Source organism: Marmota monax, unplaced genomic scaffold (assembly GCF_021218885.2).
Source record: "Marmota monax isolate L192 unplaced genomic scaffold, Marmota_monax_Labrador192_F-V1.1 WCK01_AAM20220418_F8-fsc00026, whole genome shotgun sequence".
In the NCBI taxonomy this organism is placed as follows: Eukaryota; Metazoa; Chordata; class Mammalia; order Rodentia; family Sciuridae; genus Marmota; species Marmota monax.
The window spans coordinates 13,349,546-13,370,272 of record NW_026693108.1 but is presented as its reverse complement, the minus strand read 5'-3'; the positions used below and the strand labels follow the sequence as shown (position 1 = coordinate 13,370,272).

Genomic DNA, 20,727 nt, shown 5'->3' with positions numbered 1-20,727 from the left:
AGAGTTGAAAAGTTGGTTCTTATCCCTAAGCCCAGTAGAATTTGCAAAGCACCATTTGATGTCACTTTTCAATAAATCAAAAAGAAACCAATACAGAAGGGTCTAGAAAGAACAATCCTCTTGAAGATATCATTTCTGTTGTCCTCCTCACTCTTTCTTATTGATAGGCTGATCAGGTTCTTTACTACTTTTGCAGGGCAATCTCTACACTGTATTTTTCTCGGTCCTGTGGGAAGGCTCCAGTTAGGAACCTCTTCTCCACAACTGTGATTAGTGATTACAGGGCAGTGTTACACCCCACTCCTGGAGGTCAAGTGGCTCTCAGCACCAGTGCTTCAGCAGGCGGCTCCGCCAGGGCCCTCTCCATCCAGGCGTCTGCCTCCCATAGGCTCAGGATGTGGCCACGCCATTGATCGGAGGAGAGAGCACATTGAGAGTTATTTTAAATTGGGCTCTAGAAATAGAGGTGAGGATGCTCAAACATCAGGTCCCTCCCGGGAAGGCACATTTATTTTTTAAAAAATATGTTGATGAATTATTTTTCATATTTAAGAATTTAAATATCAATATAGGAAACCCAAAGAGTCTAAAAATGAGAAGTAGGGAGGTCAAGGAGATAAAGGTTCTTTCTTGTAATTAAATTTATGCAAAATAAAATTAAAGACCTCCTATGAATTACTTAATGGAGAATGAGTCCTTGACTTTCTGACTCAGGAATTGGTTTGCTTTGCGAAGATCCTTTAATCGGCTCTCTGGGAGGCTCATGTCTGGCAGGCAGCGAAGATACCAGAGCTGACCAAGAGTAAGCCCAGAGAGGCGAGCTGTGTGTGCGCTGCAGAAATAGTTCTCTTAAGGCGGTTTTTGGATTTTGATCAGTCTCAGTCTCAAGGTGGAACACGATTGATGTTTTTCCCTTCAAAAATGTACAAGCAATCTCAAAGTATTGGTGCAATGGGACCCCTGAGCTCCACAGCCGGGACTTGTTTGAGGATGTGGAATGGAGGGCCATCTCCTCTCCTGGTAGAATGAAGAGCCAAAGCTTCCAAACTTGCTTGGCTGCATAATTGAGCTACTGTCAAAGAATGTGAGCGGGCAAATCTTTCACACAGTCAAAAGCCACAGCTTTCTGAAAATTTAACACCTACAAGAGTTTTAAATATATTTTAAAAAAAATGAAGTGTCATGTAAGTAAAGACCTTAAAAATCATCAGGATTACTTTGCAGAGTTGAGTAGCCAGGCCTTTGTCATTTCTGGAATTGCCACAGAACCTCATGTCTTTTTCTGTTTGCTTAATCATTATTGGTGCCTTAATATTATATGCGTTAGTGAGACTCATGGTGACATATTTGTACATGCACATAACATAATTTGATCCCTTTCATCCCCCAGTCCCTCACTTTTGTCTCTGCTCCCCCTTTGCCAACCTCCTTTTCCTACCTTTCTGGTGTCTCTTCTATTTCCATGAGATCACATTTTTCCTTTTTTCTCTCTAGCTTCCACACATGAGAGAGAGAACGTACAACCCTTGGCTTTCTGAATCTGGCTTCTTTCACTGAACAGGATGCTAGTGCCCTCCATTTTCCTGCAGATGCCATAATTTTGCTCTTCTCTATGTCCCCTCATTTCTTTATCCTTCAACTTCAATCCTGTCTTTCCTTTAAAGACAGTAAGGCAGTGAGCCTGGGTATTTTTTATAGTGTGCTCTGTCTGAGAAGATGGGCAGTCTACAAAGCAGCCCTCTGACTGAGGACCAAGCTGCTGGTCACCAAAGGCCATCAGTTCCTTTAAAGTGATCCTCTGTCAGGCAGGGGTTCACAAAGCCAAGCCCCACCCACCCCTACCAAAGGCTTGCTGCATTCTGAGTGGAGTCTTTAGGACTATGATCTGTTTTGTACTTGATTGTAAGTTTTCTGTCGAAGGAACCGCTGAGCTAGAGCCAGTCCGCCTGTTTTGTACTTGATAGGAAACATCATATCATCTGTTTTCTAATTCTTATGGAAAAGTCTTAGCTGGGACAAACCTCAGGTGCTTTCAGTTCATTGGGTTTTATTTTGTTTTACTGATCAGACACAGCCACAGGGGGAAGCCTCTGGCAGCCTTCTTGCGATTACTTAGGTGGGCATCAGTGTCTGAAGACCCTACAGGCAACCCCAGAGAGGCCATCTTTGCTTTTCCAGCAACGCCCAGGTTGCCCGGCATAGAGCAAGGTAGCAAGGGGTGCTGATTATGGTGATTCTTGAATTTATGCATCAGTCATCCCGGAGCCCTGTTAAAAACAAGATTGCTGGGGCTCTGTCCTAGAGTTTCTGATGCAGAAATTCTGGGGTGAAGTCTAAGGATCTGCATTTCTGCCAAGCTCCCAGGGGATGACCCACCCCCAGCTGGAGCACTGGGCACTGACAGTCAATGTGCTGAGCATTCTGGCTTTTGAGGCTCACTCACATCATCACTCACATTGGGGCAGCTTCTCACCCTCAACCTGCTAGGCAGCAGGATAAGCCAAGGGCAAATGCTAAAAGGTTCCTACAGCTAATACTGAAATTCCCTACTCAGAGCATTATTCCTTTAGCTTAGAATTTAGTTTGTATTAAAATGAGAATGTTCTTTAGAAGAGGACCAGGAGTTCACTCAACAAACGTGTGGAGTGCATTCTACAGACCAGGCACAGAGCTGAGCTCTGGAGACTCAAAAATAACAACCGTTTCACACACAGAGCAAACTCTCTAGGAGTTTACATTGGGGGTGGGGAAAGCAGTTGGATAAATTAATATTTACAGTCCTTGTGAATTAAGGAATAATGATATCTGTTTAAAAATAATTACCAGGTGGTGTTAAGAGATGGGATATAAGAGAAGGAATCAAAAGTGGCTGAAGGCAGGCAGAGGAGGGAGTGCTGAGTCAGGATGCAGGGGGGGACAGCTTGCCAGGTATGACTCAGCACAACCTTCAAGGGCCAGCTCCTCTCCTGTCCCATGCCAGGGCTTAGGGATGCAGCACGTTTCTGAACACTAGCAGAGGGGGCAGGAAGGGTGGGCTAAAGGAGAAACTAATACCAGAGAAATAATGAGGGCAGCCACTTCCAAATCTCTCCCAGGTTCTGCATGGGAAGGGGCTAGGTAGGGCAGGGTGGTCTGGGATGTTGGAAATAAAACTGAAGAAGTCAATAGGAAGAGAGGAGAGGAAGGTCAATGGAAACCAAGTAGCAGATCTGAAGGATGAACTCATTTAGAGATCTGACTACATCAGGAGGAATCAAGCCAGTAGGACTATGTGAATCACATGAGATGATAAGTGTTGTCATATAACATGATCCACTATAGTAACCACTTACCAACTATGTGCATTCCTTAAATAAGCTACCAACGTCAAATATACACAATGAAGCTTCTTAAAAATAAAAAAGACATTAGAAAAATGGAAGCACAAGCAACCCAGTGAGAGTTAAACAGAACGAATTGGTAAATATAGAATTAATGTCTATTCTGCAGCCCTAGGAACCTCTCTGTGGCTTCCCCTGGGCCACAGAATAGACAAGAGGTTTGTGGCAGATAAGGGGCCTTGGCTCTATACAGTCAAACCTTTGACCTCCAAGTCATTGCCTTACTCCTGAGGACAAGTACACCCTAGTCAGAGTCCTGGTCCTCCCAACAGAACTGCTGTAGAGAGAAGGAAGCCCGAAAGTAGATTCTGTCAATAGATATTTATAGAGCAATTCTTTGTATCACCTTGCATTGGGACAAGTTTTTACAGAGTACTCAGATAGTTCCCCTATTGGTCCTTCATGGTAGCAACCATGCCAATGTAGGCGGGGAATATTATCAACATTTTACAGGTGAAGAAGGCAGATCTCAGAGACGTTGACTTACCAAGGATAAATGACAAGGAACCTTGGCAAAATGAGGACTTAAGGACTTTCTACCTTTCCAGAAAGTTCTCTATTGGTTGATAGGCTAAGATATCACCGTCAACCGAAGTATAAATGTGAACATATATAATTCTGAATTTACTAGTGGTAAAAAGGAGCAAGTGAGATTAATTGCAATAAGGTTTCACCTAAAAGTTAAAATATCATCCATTTACCATGCAATACATAAGATATTAATAAGATTTCATTGCATTCTTCAGATTTGGTGTATATTTCACACCTAAGGCTTATGTTAATTTGGATGCGAAATTTTCATTAGAAATGCTTGACATGTTTAGATTTTGTATTGATTACAATAGAAACGTAGACTACATACTCAAAGTGGCCCAATCATATGTGAAAGTTTCTGATAACTGAACTGAGGTTCAGGTTTAAATTAGTGAAGAATAAAGATTTACATTGTATTTACTTAGTCCCTCTAATGGAATAGCTACAGGTAGCAGGTGGCGGTGTCATCTGAGCCATTGCCCTTCTTCCCAGGAACTTGCAGACTGGCAAAGCCAGGGTTTCCTTAGGCTCACGCTCTTGACAATATGTGCGGCTTTGGTCTTCCCCATTCTTATCTGTTATCCTTGCTCATCTCCTTCAGAGGCCTCACCCTCATCTAATTCAAGTCTGCTCTCTCTTCCTGGTCCCCATAGCTCCCTGCCTGTCCTCACTTGTGACCTCACTGGGGGAGGCAGTGCCCCTGATAACCGGCTTCAGACCTTAGGCCAGGAACAGAGAATGAGCTGGGAGAAAGAGTGGATGCTCGACAGGACACCATAGCTATGGGTTTGCGTGTGACAGTTATGCACACCCTTTTCCTCCCAGGATGACTTTGACTTACAAGTGACTGGGCCATCAGAAAGCTTGGTTGCCCCTATTCTTAAATGCAAGCTTATATTAAAGTTTTATACATGGAATCTAAAAATATTGAACTTGCAGAAGCAGAGAGCAGAATGTTAGTTACCCGAGCCTGGGGGTCAGGTGCTGGTCCAAAGACATAAATATCAGACAGGAGGAATCAGCTCAAGGAATCTATTGTGTATTATGGTGACTGTGGTTCATAACGAGGCATTGTATCCTTGAAAATTGCTAAGAGAGTAGATTTTAAGTTTTCTTACCACAAAAAAATACAAGAATGTGAGAGAATGCATATGTTCATTGGCCTGAAAATCTACAATGTACACACATTTCAAAACATTGTGTTACACTTGATAAAAACATAGTATTGTGTCGATTAAATAAGCAGTATTTTTTAAAGGCACATTTGTCTTGATAGAGCCTGGCTCTCTAATTTATGGTTGGATTTTTATTGTCACTAGAAATGAAAATCTGTTTCTCTGGGTGTGTGGTGGGGTGGGGGAGGAGTATAAACTAGTGGACTGGATGGTTTTTAGGAATCTCTGAGCAGCCATTCAAGCCGCCCGGGCATATGTTTGCCTACTTCCTTCGTAGACCTGACGTGTGTCTTTGAGGATGAGCTTGTACTATGACCTACCTAGGACTCCGAGGGTCTATGTGGCATTTTGCAAATATGGATGAAGCCCCCATGTGGTTCCTGGCCCATCTCCCCGACACAGGCACAGCGCTTCCTTGGTGCTCACTGCTTTCCTCTTTGTTCTCCATGGGGGTTGGAGGCCGGTGAGGCAGTGAGGAGGCAGGTCCAGGCTAGTCTATGAAACCTGAGCCGGAGTGAATTTGACTATTAAACTCACCTTCTTAAGATCCCAGACTTAAGCTCCTTGGTGTTGCTGCAGTGAACACACACCACCCAGCAGACAAGCCGGAGCCCGCCTGGCTCCCTCAGATATTTTATAATTGAAGTTAGATGTGCGTCACAGCTCTCAACGCTGACAGCTTCCTTAAGCGCACTGACGTCTATAACTTTTACAAACAAGTAAAACAACTGGGGATGAAGTAGCCTTCCCCACCAGCAGCAGGAGAAGTCTTGCTAAATAAACAGGCCATGATCAGATAAGCTGGAGAGATACCATAGGGGTTCCTGCCCTGTAGGTGGCTGATGAGACACAGAAGTGCTCGAAAGCCAGGGAAAGGCCTGTTTGACAGTGGAATTAATCGGACATAACTTTCCTAGCCTTGTATTGGAATACACGACCAGGGTAACTCCGCATCATGTACAACCACAACAGTGGGATCCTAAATAAAATAAGTTATACTCTATGTATGTATAATTTGCCAAAATACATTCTACTGTCTTGTATAACTAAAAAGAATAAGTAATTTTTTTATTAAAAGCCTGTTTGGCTTGGTTTCCCCCGAGTTAACTGAACCTAATTGATCTGGGATCCCCCTACCCACCCTTTTTCAGGAAACACTTGAGAACCACTTAAGAGTTATCACTCTCTAAACTAACTTGGACACAGTCATGCATCACTTAATGATGGAATGCATTCTGATAAGTGTGTCATTAGGTGACTTCATCGTTGTGCAAACGTCATAGAATGTCCTTAATGACCTAGAAGGGGCAGGTCATCACTGGATGTGGTCTTGTGATACAATCAAGAGATGTGTGAAGTATAAGGTGTTGGAGGATTCTGGTGGCATAACACAGCATGCTGTTTTACAATAAATATTTTTTATAAGTTGAAGGAGTACACTTTAAAATAATGATTATAGCATATTCAATCCATAAAACAGTAACATCGTCATTTATTATCATTATCAAGTATTAATGACTGTACATAATTATATGTGCTATGCTTTTACAGCTGGTATGCAGTAGGTTCACATCATCATCACCCCAACACATGAGAAATGTCTTAAGCAGGATTTTTTAAATTTAATTTGTTATATGCGACAGCAGAATGCATTACAATTCAGAATACACATATAGAGCACAGCTTTTCATATCTCTGGTTGTACACAAAGTAGAGTCACATCCCTCGTGTCTTCATACATGTACTTAGGGTAATGATGACCATCGCATTCCACTGTCTTTCCCACCCCCTGCCCCTTCCCTTTCTCTCCCTCCCCTTTGCCCTTTCTAGAGTTCATCTAATCCTCCCGTGCTCCACCCGCCCCCAACCTCATTATGAATCAGCATCCTTAAATCAGAGAAAACATTCGGCATTTGGTTTTTTGGGATTGGCTAACTTGACTTAGCATTATATTCTCTGATTCCATCCATTTACCTGCAAATGCCATGATTTTATCCTCTTTTATTGCTGAGTAATATTCCATTGTGTATATATACCACAGTTTCTTTATCCATCCATCAACTGAAGGGCATCTAGGTTGGCTCCACAGTTTAGCTATTGTGAGTTGTGCTGCTATAAACATTGATGTGGCTGTGTCCCTGTAGTATGCTGTTTTTAAGTCCTTTGGGTATTGTCCGAGGAGTGGGATAGCTGGGTCAAATGGTGGTTCCATTCCCAGTTTTCCAAGGATTCTCCACACTGTTAAGCAGGATTTTTTAGCTCCACTATAATATCATTGGACCACTGTATGTGTGGTCTGTTGACTGGAATGTCATTACGACTATCATCAACTTCCAATCTTCACTCAGCTCTCATTACCTACGCATTAATGTGGTATACATAACCTGCCTTATGTATTTGCTCCGATATCAAGACCAAGCAAATATATAAGGTAGTTTATGTCATATACACTTATTGAAGTCGATCAACTTTACTTATTCATGCTTGTCTTGGTAATCTTAAATTTTTAATGTTTAATAATTTTTATGATCCTTGAAAAAAGTAAGAAAAGCAAAATGCGCTGACTTTAGAAATCCAAACTAATTGCATTTTCTGTTCTAGACATGGTTTAACTCCAGCATCCCATACAAGAGAGCATTTTTAGATTGTGACTCGGTTAAAAATGAAACTGAACTCAACTAAAATGAACTTTTATTCATGCATTCGGTCTTCATTAAATTGGTCGATAAACATTTCTTGAGGTTCTAATAGAATCCAGGAGCTAAGGGACTTGGGATACAGAAAAGGAAAACTCTAAGAATAGTCCTTATCCTAGGAGTACCTACAACACGAGTGAAGATGAATATTGAACAGGTACTAGCAGGAGAGGAAGCAGGGAGAGAGCAAGAGAATAAATATCAGGTGGCTCCTACCTACATCCATCTGGAAGTTGGAATCTCTGTACAAACCGGGAAGAGCATAAGGAATTAGGAGCCCGTGTTCCATCCAAAATGACAATATCTTCATTACGTAGGAGAGGCACTTCCCAAATAATTGTTTATAGCATCCCCAACAATAAAACCCATGGCCTAAATGTGAAATTAATTGAGAGCCACAGTTCTAATACACTGTTTTGGCGATTAAGCACATTAGATTGAATTGTTTCAGAAGGCCTAATTATTGTGTCTGCCACACTCGTCTGCTTGAGTCATTCCTAACTTTTGGACTGCTGCCTAGATCATTCTGCAATACAGTTTCAGTTGCGTGTTCTTCTTTTTTTAATGCACAACTTTCCTCACTCTACTCAAACCTCCAAGCTCTAACCTGCACTTTTACAATTTCTAGAAAAGAGCTAAATAGTTTGTTCAAGGGTCAATGCCATTGAGTTTGGGTATGAGTTGATTTGTTTTTTTTTATTATGTTTTGCAGGTTCATGATTTAAAAGTGCCTGTGGGAAGTTCCTTTTGCTGAAAACTGCGGCCTGGGAGAGCTTTTCATTTCTTGACGCTGACGTTATGAGTGGATGAAGATACCTCCGTTGTCTGACTTTGCCAATTGTTTAATTTCAGAGTTTACAAAGGAAGAAGGAAAGGGCGTCCAGCTAAATTATGAACACCTAAGAGGCTTCTTTTCCAGCATCATCTACAGCTGTGAGTGTCAGAACTAACTATTTTCCCAAGGAGTGCCATGATATTGAAGTCACTTTATTAAAAAGCTGTTGTATCTGCAAAACCATCAAGAGACTGGGACGACGAGAGCCAGAGATGACACTGAGAGTGATTTTATTGCGGCCCACAGTGTTCAGGTGGGGCATTTTGATTGATGAGTGACTCCTGCTGATAAGTCCTCTCGTCACCATTTCCTGGATCGGACTTCATTAAGCAATTTATCACTTACCTTCAGACTTACATGTGGGAGTTTTCACAACAGTAGTTTTGGAATCATTGGGACTTGGATTGATTTCACCACTTAACAGACACTAACGGAGCCCACAGTACTCTCTCACCATGGCTTTGAACGTTGCTCCTGTCAGAGATACAAAGTGGCTGACGTTAGAGGTGTGCAGACAGTTCCAGAGAGGAACCTGCTCCCGCTCCGATGAAGAATGCAAATTCGCTCACCCCCCAAAAAGCTGCCAGGTTGAAAATGGAAGAGTAATTGCCTGCTTTGACTCCCTCAAGGTAAGAGAATGTGTTTCACTTGTTGTTTCAAAGCCACATTGGGCTTCCAAAACAGAGTGCTTTATCTTGCACTTTTACAGAAAGTGAACAATCACTTTTGGATTCTGTTTTCTTGACTGTGGTGACTTTGGGAAGATTTCACTCAAATTTGTTCATATCAGACACATATAAATTTTTTACACATCTATGTTTAAATTAAAAATACATGATGGTGTATTTCTGGTCTGGCATGACATTCATGTACCCAAGAGTTTTAAATCAAAGTCAGGCTTGTGACAACTGAAGATAAATATTTTATTAACGTTTGATCTTCTGGAGGTTATGTAAAGGTAAGGAAATTGAATGTGTCACTTTCATGTGCCAGTTACTCTGACTTACATCTGGAAGAATTTTCTATTCTTGGGGTTCTCTTTCTTGACCAAGGGCTTCCTAAAATGCTTCTCGACCTGGTTTTCACTCTCTTTCAAAACAGTTTATGGCTAATAGAAATTAAATACGCACTTAATGCTTGGGAATCCGCCATCTGTCTGTGAGTTACATAACAAAAGCAATGAATGGTATGCAGGTGACACCCATGATGAGCTCATGTCTGGTAGGGAAGTACATCAGCAAATAACTGCTGTGTAAGAAGAAAGGCACGTGCCTCACAGGAGGAGCAGAGGACTCTCCTCTGGGAGTCCACAGAGGACAGCTGGCTTCCCACATTTCAAGAGATGATTTTGGAGGTTGGTGCACCTGAGTTATGTACTGAAAGATCTAGTTGAAAGAAGTGGTATGATTTTGCCCAGAAAGCATCGAGGTTTATTTAGCCTTAAAATTAGGGTACTTTGAATTCCAGATCATCTCAGCCTGTCCTAAGGGCATAATGATGTTGTTCTAAATAGAACCAAGTATGATAAACAGCTTAAAAACAGCTTGATATTTCCATCTCTGCAAGTCCTCAATAAGCTTACCTATCAGTTAACAAAAATTTATTTATGCTCTTGATATATGACTTGAGAACCTCTGTGCTGTGAGTTTACACAACAGTGACCTTGGCTTCTCTTTGGTTATTGAAGGGACTGGGCATGCATTTGGAGGATTTCATCTCATGTCAAAAATTATGTCTTAAAAGACTTATAAATCAAAATGTGTAACTCTAACTCTTAGAAATGTAAGACTTCCAAGATATATTTATGTATCTTCTAAAGGGAAACTTTGTCTATACTAAAAGCAGAAAAATACATCGATAGCTTGACAGAAATCTTTTAAAGGTAAAAATTTGACAAATTAGACATATTATCTACATCATGAGCTGAAACTATTCTCTTTTTAACATAAAAGCTTATTAGACTAGACTAAAATGAAAGCGAGTAGATGGAGTAATCACAATTCATATAAACTGTGTCAATGTAAGCTCACTGTACATTAGTATTTATTTTGCCTTTAGTCAAAGAAGTAAAGGCAGTTTGATTTGCCTCCATGATTGTCAACAATGGGAACATTCACCACAAAAGCAATGTAGATTTAAGCTGAATCACAAAAGTTTCAAGATACGGAAACAGGTCAGGGAGGAGAAATGAATTTTCCAAGTCATTCATAATTCTTTCATTGTATTAATTGAAACCTTCTCTGTCTGGATACTGAATATTAACTATCATGATTTTTTTAGTATCTTAAAGCTCTTTATTGTTTAAATCTAGTAGGGAATGTTGGGAAAATATTCCTGACCCATTAATACCACATATTTCTTGAATATCAACTGGGTAAAACGTTCCAACAAAGGTCTCGATCTGCATAATTCTTTACATTTCTGTGGATTCACCAGCTGCACACTTGTTGGAGGAGTCCAATCCCTGGAGCAAGGAATGTGAACAGACATGTTCAGCATAAAAAGTGTGAATCAAACCATGAGCATATTGAGCCCTATTCACATAAAATTTATTTTGGCAAGTGTCCAGTAGGCCCATGCTCAAGAGTGGAAGGAGGCCTGGTTGTACATTGCCTCAAGTTCTTGGTCACTTTTAGAACTATAGAATTTCAACTTACTTCATTTGAATGGGATATTACAGATTTTTAAAGTTGTCAAATTGAAAAAAAAAAAAGTAAAAAGAGCCTACAGGAAGAGGAGTAAGTCGGACCTGAGTCTATAAACACCTGCTGGGCTTTGGGTGGTTTCACAAAGAGGAGAATATGCACCAGCAAAAATAGCTGAAGCGTGTGTTGTCGCTAGCATCACTGTCATATTCACTCTGCAAGTTTGTTTATATGATCAGAAGCCCTGGCAACCAGACCAACAAGTTAGAAGAACCAAAATTAGTAGCCAAAAAGAAAAATAATGATGATGATAACTGTGAAGCTATTTAACTTCATTACAGGTTGAACATCCCTAATCCATCCATCTGCAATCCAAAATCTGAAACTTTTTGATCACCAACATGATGCCCCATGTGGAAACTTCCAAACGTGACCTCATTATGCGTAGCACTTGAAATTCAAATGTATATTTATTTAAATATTCTCTAACATTATCTTCAGGCCATGTGTATGGGTGTTTAAAAAGCATAAATGAATTTTGTGTTTAGGCTTGGGTCCCATCTCTAAGGTACCTCATTGTGTATATGCAAACATACCATACTTGGACAACTCCAAATCTGAAACACCCCTAGTCCTGAGCATTTTGGGTAAGGGATATTCAATCTGTGTATTAAAACAGATAGTGTTGCTCAGGGGATCCAGACTAGGTCAGAATGGGTCCAACAGACCTTGATGAATCCTGGCTGGTACAGGCAGCTCTATAATTTGAGATAAGTTGTTCTATCTCCTTAATTTCTGTTTCCTCTTATGTAAAACTGATAGAATTCTCACTTCACAAGGTTACCTCAAGGACTACCTGGCCCACCACATCCCATGTTTTAACCCAGGGCTGAACGTGTTAGGGATGGCCATGTTGAGTCCCTCCCTTGTTAATGTATCCCAGTTCAGCCACTGATTGCAATGACTGGCTTTAAATGAAGGTGTGTCCACCTCTTCATATGTTCAAACTTAGAATCAACTGTATGGGTGGTAGCCCCCAGTCCTATGAGTAATTCACAACATTAGAAGAACTGGGATGTGAGGCAAGTGCCATTTTTGTTGTTATTTGTTACAATATATTTTCTATGAATGCCATGAGGGATTAATTGGTATTTGTGACTGGGAGAGAATCTGTTGGCCTGTAAATATGGGGATGACTCAATTGTGAGCCTTTTGCCTTGTTGTTATTGGTTATTTGTATCTATGAATAAAATTCCCAGGAGTACATGCTGAAACAAATTTTGGTTGTTGGAAAAATTTTGTTGAGGTCTTTGGTAAGGGAATTGTGCATCTAAAAATGTTTTTATAAAAGAACATTTAGAAACATAGAAGAGTTCTTACAGTGGTATTTGTACATTACTCATAACTTGACAAAATGCACATTGTTTCATGAGCAAGAAACTCTCTTGTAGCCAAGGCCTCCACCAAGTGAAAACCCATCTTAGATGCCTCTACCGTCCATAAAATATTTCCCCTCATAGTTGAAATATTTGATATTTTTTTCTTTCCCGATTCATTTTCTTGTAACCAATAGGAATTAATCTGGACTATTTTGCAAACAGAAACATCTGGAAAGAAACACATGAATTAACTTCAATGCCTATTGAGATTAAAGGTTTCATTACTTAACACTTTCATTTTGAATGTATTGCTTTAAACATTCAAATTCAAACTCAGCTTAAGAAAATGAAGCCATTTTAAAAATCAGATTGCTAATTTTGGTTGAAAATACTTGGTGCATTTGGGGGAAATTATTTAGACACTGTTTAGAAATGTAGACATAACATTTCTTAATAAAACTCAGCTCAGAGAAAGACAGTGTGATTCTCTTAACACCTCAGTCAGGATGACGTCGCGTCTCTGTCCGAGGATCTTTCCGGTGGCTTTTTGTCTCGCACAGAGACCAGCAGGACAAGGTTGGCTTGGCCCTTGGCACAGAGCTGCTTCCTCCCCCAGCCACCTGACTTTATTTTTACTGCTGCCCTCATCTGGTCCCTTCCAGGCCCCCAGGTCCTTGCTGTCCCTCAATATGCCCAGAGGCTTCCCCTCTGGGTATTTGTACTTGGTCTTGGCTCTGCTTGGAATATTCTTGCCTCAGTTAAATGAACAGCTTGTCCTCTCATTTCCTTCAGGCCTCTAATAAAACAAACAAACAAACAAACAAAAAACACCCACTCATTGGTGAAGCTTTTCTGCCATTCTTTATTCAAAAAGTGATATAAGCTGCACCTGGTCCCTGGTCAACAGAATTGTGCCTTTTGGGATCCAGAGCCAAGGTCAGTGTCATACACATAATAGGTGCTTAATAAATAGTGGTCGAATGGTAGAGCAAGTTCATCAGACAAGTATCCATGCCTCATTCAGGGCTGCAGTTCCTGATTTCGGGGGCGGGGGGTTGCACTTTAGGGGTGCCCTTCTTATCACAGTATTCTATGTGATCAACACCCCTGGAGCTGTATGGTACATAACTCATGCAATAAGGTGCTATGGCCCTGTTGTTGGTATCCCAGTAGATTTCAAAACCAGGGAGCTCAGTGCAGGAATTTGAAGGCACAGGTGTGACTCTCAGAGTGTAGTGCAACATTGAAAAATTGACAAGTAAATCATTCGATTTTCTCTGCAGGGTAATTTGAGCTGCATGTGATGGAGAAACTGCTTTTTCCTACTCTGTTTCTAAATTTCCAAGATGAAAAATAGAAGTTTTTGCTCATTTATGTGTGGGAAGATGGCTATAAGCTCAGGGCAAATAAAATTTAGTCAGTCTTTGTGGATGACAATTTCAAAATTGAAAGTGATATACATGAGATATTTTGTGGCAATCACTTGCAGAATTGCTTGAATGTTTTCTAAATTACACATCTGATGTGCAAATGTAATCTCAGACAAATTTTTCATTATTGATAGTAATCACTGCAGTCATGTAGAACTTAGTACATGTGAACATAGGTTCAAACATCTAAGCAATCTAACTTGTAATGGTGAAGAAGGAGCCTGACCCCAGGTATGTGTGGCTCCAAAGATGGCTCCATCCATCCCTCCTGCTAACTCCTCTTACTGAATAAATCATTGATGTAATTAATTGTAAAATTCCTAATAGCTTAATAACATTCATGTTTAACACGTTTAGCATATTGAAGTGCAAAAAAATTCTAAAATAGAAGGGCTCAGGAGTAAACCTGTTTAGGTTTTTAGAAATGCAAATATTTTAAAAAGAGAAAGTGCAAGAGAAAGCAAGGCACGTGTTTCTATGTCTGTATATAAATATTTTTCATCATTGATAGTAATTACTAGGTTTTTTTGCATGTATGTGTAAATTGTATTTATTTACTTCTACGTCTGTATATAAATATTATGCCATCACTTACTAGATCTCTTCAGCTAAAATGTCCTTGGTCCGAGGTTTGGCCATGTGTCCATCCATGTGATTCTGGAACATACTCTCCTGCTACTGCTTCCCAGGGGGTTCTCCTTGTCCTCAGTTCTCCTCTGACTTTACTGCCAATGCCACCGCTCCCCTCCTGTGCTTCCTAGCTGTGTGTATTCTCTGAGGCTGGTCCTTCCTCTTTCAAACCCAGTCATCAGCTCTGCAAGTTCATCTGTGTTTGTATGTTCACTTCCCACCTCTGCCAGTGAATCCCAGTCTGGTTGTAGGCCCTTTCTGGCCACCTCCTGGGATCTAACTGCCCCCTGAACATCCCCAACTGGATGGCCACTGTCACCTCCAGGTCAATATATCGAAACCCCAACTCCTCGCCCTCCCCCCACCTCAGCCTCCACCCTGCCTACTCAATGCCTTGCTCCCCAGGCCCCAAACTTGAACATGACCTGGACTCTTGGTCTTTCTAATGTAGTTTTCTTGTTCTGGTTGCAGATGTCTAACATCTTGAGGAGTTAATCAAAGCTGTGGAATCTTTACCCAGAAAACTACCCATCATTACAGGTTATTTCAAACAATCTCAAGGTCTTAGGGGTTTCTTGTTTCCCTTTGAGAGCCATGAATAGACTGCAGATTAGGAAACCCTCATCTAAAAAGAAGCCTGAACCATTAAAGTGGGACAAGAAGGCCAGAGGGTCACTATAGGTACCATTTGGTTATTTCATTAAGTTGCCTAGAACCAAGATCAGCAGCACATTCCTCCAACACTCACGATATTCTCTGCTAAGGAGCAACATTTAAATTTCAGGACAAGAGGACCATTGCTCCCTGTGTAAGAGCAGGTGGAATCAAGTGGTCTGTTTTTTGTGTACATATGTAAGTTTTATTTATGAGTCAGTGAGCCACAAGCTCCAAGTATGAATCTTAGAAACAAGTGTTCATTATGAAGACAAGGATAACAACCCCCAAGGTCCAAATGCTAGTTAGTATCTGTTCATATAAAAAGAAAGGGTAAGTACACCTCTAACCCATATCAAATGTGTGGCCCATTATTACATAACATATTGTTATCACATCTCATCTATTAATGACATTTACATGATAAACCTCATAGAAATCATAAAATATTTGGTAAACCAAAGTTATTGAAAGATAAAGGCAGAAATGGTGTAAGAGGAAAGAAATGGACGGAAATGTGGACCTTAAGTCGGCAGGAAACAACAACAACAACAAAAACCTCTAAAATATTTTAGAAAAGTTAATGGATAGTAGATTTGGAATAGTTTAAAATCAGAACCAATCTCTCTGGAAGCATATCCTTAAATTCTGAAGTTTGCAAAATTCTTAGGAATAGATGGTAAATGGTAATGAATGATTTTTTTCAATGGACAGTTTCAGAGAAGTCCAGATACTTACCAAGGACACTGGAGTACCTGTAGTTGTTTATAGGACGGATTCTTGTATTCACCTTTCCCTGTCACTCGCCTGTCAGTCTCCTAGTTAAAGTCACTGGTATCTGCATGTCACTGAATTTAAGGGGAGTCATTGAATCTCAATGTGGACCTCTCTGCATGCAGAAAGTCCGTTCTCCTGGTTTCCTCATCTTCCCTGGTCTCTCCTCAGTGGTCCTCCTAACGATGCTTCTTCCTCTGTTCTGCTAGAACTACTGCATGGGTAGGTTCTAGCACAAACACCATTCAAATGTTCATCTGCGATTTCTGGCTTGTTTTATCAGAATGGAGTGAGAATGTAAAAGCACTCACAAAACTATCAAAGTGGAGTTTCTTTCAGTATTTTTAGGATTTTTTCCAACTCCTTAAAAATCATTTCCCTTACATCTCAGTTTTTCAGTGAAGGTCATTTGTCAGGTGTTTCAGAGGTTACAAGGTAGTGTTGATAGAAAAAGCTTATCTTTTTTGAGAACATATTCCATGGGTCTAGACAATATTTAAAGTCAATTAAAAATTGCAGCAAGCACAGCTTGTCCATACCTTCTGGTCCATACCAGCACCTGTCTCCACTCCAGGTTGCCCTGGCTCCTCTGACTGTGAGTCCCCATCTGATTCTGCCGTCTCCTGGGTTCCTTCATCCTGGTTCCAGAGGTTCAGCCCACGGTCGGCTGACTCCATTGCTCTGGGCCTGAGCTGAGGCAGACCCTCAGGGTGGAAGTGTGTGGTGGAGGAGGACTCTTCAGCTGGGCAGCAGGGAGCAGGGAGCTGGAATCAAGCCTCGAGTGAGCAAGAAGACGACTCTCAGGGCATCAGGCGTTGGCTTAAATGTCTCGCTTGGGGATGGCACATACACCCAGTGGGTGCACCTTGCATTTTCCTGGGATCTCTGCTTCTCTCAGTAAGATACTTACATTCTTGCTCAGTGTAAAAATGAGAGGTAAGCAAGATAACCTCTACATTAGTTTTCTATGTTATAACAAATCGTGCAGCTTTAAACAATAAATCTCAGACTTATTCTCTCACGGTTCTGGAGGCTAAGCGTTCAAAATCAAGGTGTCAGGAGGACTGTGCTCCCTCTGAATCCTCTATGGGGATCTGTCTTGGCCACTTGCAGCTTCGGTAGCCCTTACATTCCTTGGCTTATGGCTGCATCGCCCCAGCCTCTTCCCTTCTTCACAGGGCTGTGTTCTTGCGTATCTCCCTTCACGTCGTCTTCCCTCTGTTTGCATCCATGCCTGAATTTCTCCATCTTATAAAGACACCAGATATCTCTCAGGTTAAGGGTCACCTTTCTCCAGTACAGCCTCATCTTAATGGGTACATCTGCAGTGACCATGTTTCCACATAGAGTCACACTTGGAGGAGCTGGGGCTGAGGGCTTCCGTGTGTATTTTGTGAGGACCCAATTACATAAACCTGAAACACACTAGAAATCAAACACCATGGTCTAAAGCAAGCCTAATTATTGGAGTAGGCCCCAGAGATGAGGCAGAAAAACCTCCAGAGTCTTGGTACTGCATACAAGAAGGAATGGTAATAAACTGGCTTTCGGTGAACACAGCCTGCTGCAGCTAAAACATAAGAACGGATACCAACAATTCGTGGGGAAACATGATAAAATTTATTTTCACCTAAAAATGAATGGAATGCAATGTCAATTTTAATTTTAATTACATTTTTTTAATAATTACATTTGTTTATTACTTACTTTGCCTTGGGCAGTGACGTAACCTTTGTTAGTATGTGAAGCAGTTCTATGGAACTATTTCTCATGAAGGACTAAGGAGAAAGAAATACCATATTGAAGGATTTCTTTAATATTCATATTTTTTTCTAAAAGTGGGAATTTTGTCAGTGCTCTTCCATTGAAACATATTTTTACTTTAAGAATTTTTAGGAACACAGTGACACAATAGGAAGCAAAGATTTAAATAAAAGCCCTGGTCTAGGAATCTGCATTTGAGCACTGGTTTTGCTGCATTATCTTTTTCACCTCTCTGGGCTCCCGGTGCCTCATCAGTAAATATAGTTGGCCCTCCTTGTATCTGGGTTTTGCATTCAGGATTCAAACAACGACATATTGAAAATATTGGGGAAAAATGTACAGTATACTGGATGTGTATAGTATAACCACTATGTACATAACATTCACATTGTGTTAGCAATTACAAATAATCTAAGGATGATTTAACATAGGTGATAAGAAAATACCATGCCATTTTATAGAAGGGACTTGAGAATCCAAGGATGTTAGCCTCTGAAGGGGATCCTGAAATCAATCCCCCATAAATATACTGAGGGATGCCTCTGTTATTACTTCATTCACTCATCCATCCCGTCTTCAGCTAAGTAGAATTGCAAACTAAAGAGGAGCCAGAAACATAATATGAATCAGTGACTTACTTCCAGTGTTGGGGAGGCCCCAGGGGTTGTTGGGAGAGAAATAACAGGAGAGTACATGCCACCTCTAAAGAGGGCAGTTTCCCCCAAAGGACAGACAGCTGCTGTCACTGTGAAATAATTCAGGTGATTTTTTAAAGAGTCTGAGATCTGAATTTCAATAGGAAGTTCCCCAATTTCTGAATTTTGACAATCTGTTAAAATATTTTTAAACCTTGGAGTCCAAACAAAATGCATTCACGGGATGCGCTCAGCCAGCAGACTGCCACAGTTAGCCTCTGAAATAAACAAATAAATGCCGATCACACAACAGGCAGTTCTAAACACACCACTGTGACAGTGGGACCACTTTTCCCATCCCCAGGGAGCACGGAGGGCAGAGGGAGTTGACAGACGGTCCTCAGGCATCTTGGAGACCTTTCGCTCGCGCTGCTTTGGTGCTTCTCTCCTGCCTAGGTTTCCCCTGGACTCACTGGCTCCTCCTCCGTCTCTCTCCCTGAACCCCCTCCTACTCTCCACCCCCAGATGCTGGAGTCTCTCCAGGTTCAGCCTTTGAACATCTCTACATCTCCCCAACATCCACAGTGGGTGGCTTCCTGTTCATTATGCTTGTCTGAAAGCCCTTGGACTTGCTGACCCACTTGGACTCCCTGGATGACCTCATCTGATGCAGTGACCACACATATTTTCTACCTGCTTTATGTTTCCTAATTTCAATCTCCATCCCTGAATCCACCCCTTGGTTCTCAGGTCGTGTATCCCATTGCTCACCTGAAACCTCTACTCATATTTAAGGGACATACCAAATTCAGTATGTCCACTAACGATCTCCTCATTTCCCATTCTCCCTTCTATTATCAGTGTTCTCATTTTCAGTAGATGGTTACCATTAATTCAGTTGATCAAATCAAGCACCTTGAAGCCCAGCTTGATTCTTCTATTAGCATTATTGCCATCTCCAACCCATCATAGTCCTGTTTCCTCCGTCTTCATATAGATCCTAACTGGATGAGTTCTCATCATTTCTTCTATGACTACCACGGTGTCTCAGATGCACAAGCGTACTCTCATAGGAACTCTCTCCTTTTGCCATCCCCTACCTCAGCAGACAGAGAGAGCCTTTCAAAGCATAAGTCATAGCATCCCACTCTCTCACTCAAAACTTTCCAGCTGTTTCCATTTCACTCATAAGATCCAAAGACCCTTAAAGCCCCATCTGGCCTGGCCCTTGCTGTATTGCTGGTCCCATAGTCTTGCCACTCTCCCACAATCACTGTGCACCAGTTCTGTGGCCTGTGGGCTCTACAGGGACTTTGCACCAGCTTTCCCTTCCTCCAGGATGCTCTTCCCAGGTGGCTGCAGGCCTTAGTTCTTCACTTTACCTGGAGTTTACTTAAATGCCAGGCACTTAGCCTTGAGTGATGTTGTCCATCTTTGTGTCTCTCCATCATCTACCTCCTCCCTTGAGAGGAGGTCAAGCTTTGAGGAAGGGACCTGGTGCCAGAACCCCACTACCTGGCAACTAATGGATGCACCGTCATCTTTGCATGGAATAAATATATTCTTAAATTCTAAACTTTAAGATGTAACTGTTCCAATAAAATGTAATTCACTTCCCTGACTACTTATTAGTCAGTTTCTCCCATTAGTTTATAGACAGAAAAACAAGAGTGTTAAAAGCTTTGCACAAATGGGGGTCTTCGGTTTACAACTCAAAGGTGTTTATCCATCCTGTTCATATTTGTAGCCGGCCTAACAGGCGTGTCACATGGAGACTTGTTGCAAGTGTTAGCAAGAAGTTATTAAAATTCACAGGGCAGCTGTTGGGCCACTGTGGGCAACTCTACAGTTCCTGAAAAGCTGGCCACAGATGGATGCTTGTGTTTGACAGTTTTCACTAATCTGTTGCAAAATAAGGACTCAGAAATATCACTAATCTGTTGTAAACTAAGAACTCAGAAATATGTTTTTCCTGGGAAAGTAAATACATTCAGTTTAATAGTTATTTTTAGTTCTGAGATTGTTGCTTCTTATTTTTCCAGTTATCCTAATATTCCTTTCTTTTATAATGAGATTATCCTAGATGAGCTACTTGGTTCTTTTTCCTTGATATCCTTACCTAGCAGAGGAAAAAGTGCGGAACCATATTGTCAGTTTCTTGCTCTTCTTCTTAGTTAAGATTTAAAAGCAGAGATC

At 41.1% G+C, this 20,727-nt stretch overlaps 1 protein-coding gene across 9 annotated transcripts in view; it reads left to right on the top strand.

Annotated features, from left to right (window-relative positions):
* Window positions 1-20,727, top strand: part of Mbnl2 (muscleblind like splicing regulator 2) — a 151,405-nt gene that overhangs the window by 39,256 nt on the left and 91,422 nt on the right. For all 9 annotated transcript variants that reach the window (XM_046454887.2, XM_058582777.1, XM_046454883.2 and 6 more), the window contains exon 2: window positions 8,498-9,249. In XM_046454887.2, the coding sequence (XP_046310843.1) occupies window positions 9,076-9,249 (174 nt within the window). In that variant the 5' untranslated portion in view covers window positions 8,498-9,075. The remainder of the gene's footprint in view (window positions 1-8,497; window positions 9,250-20,727) is intronic.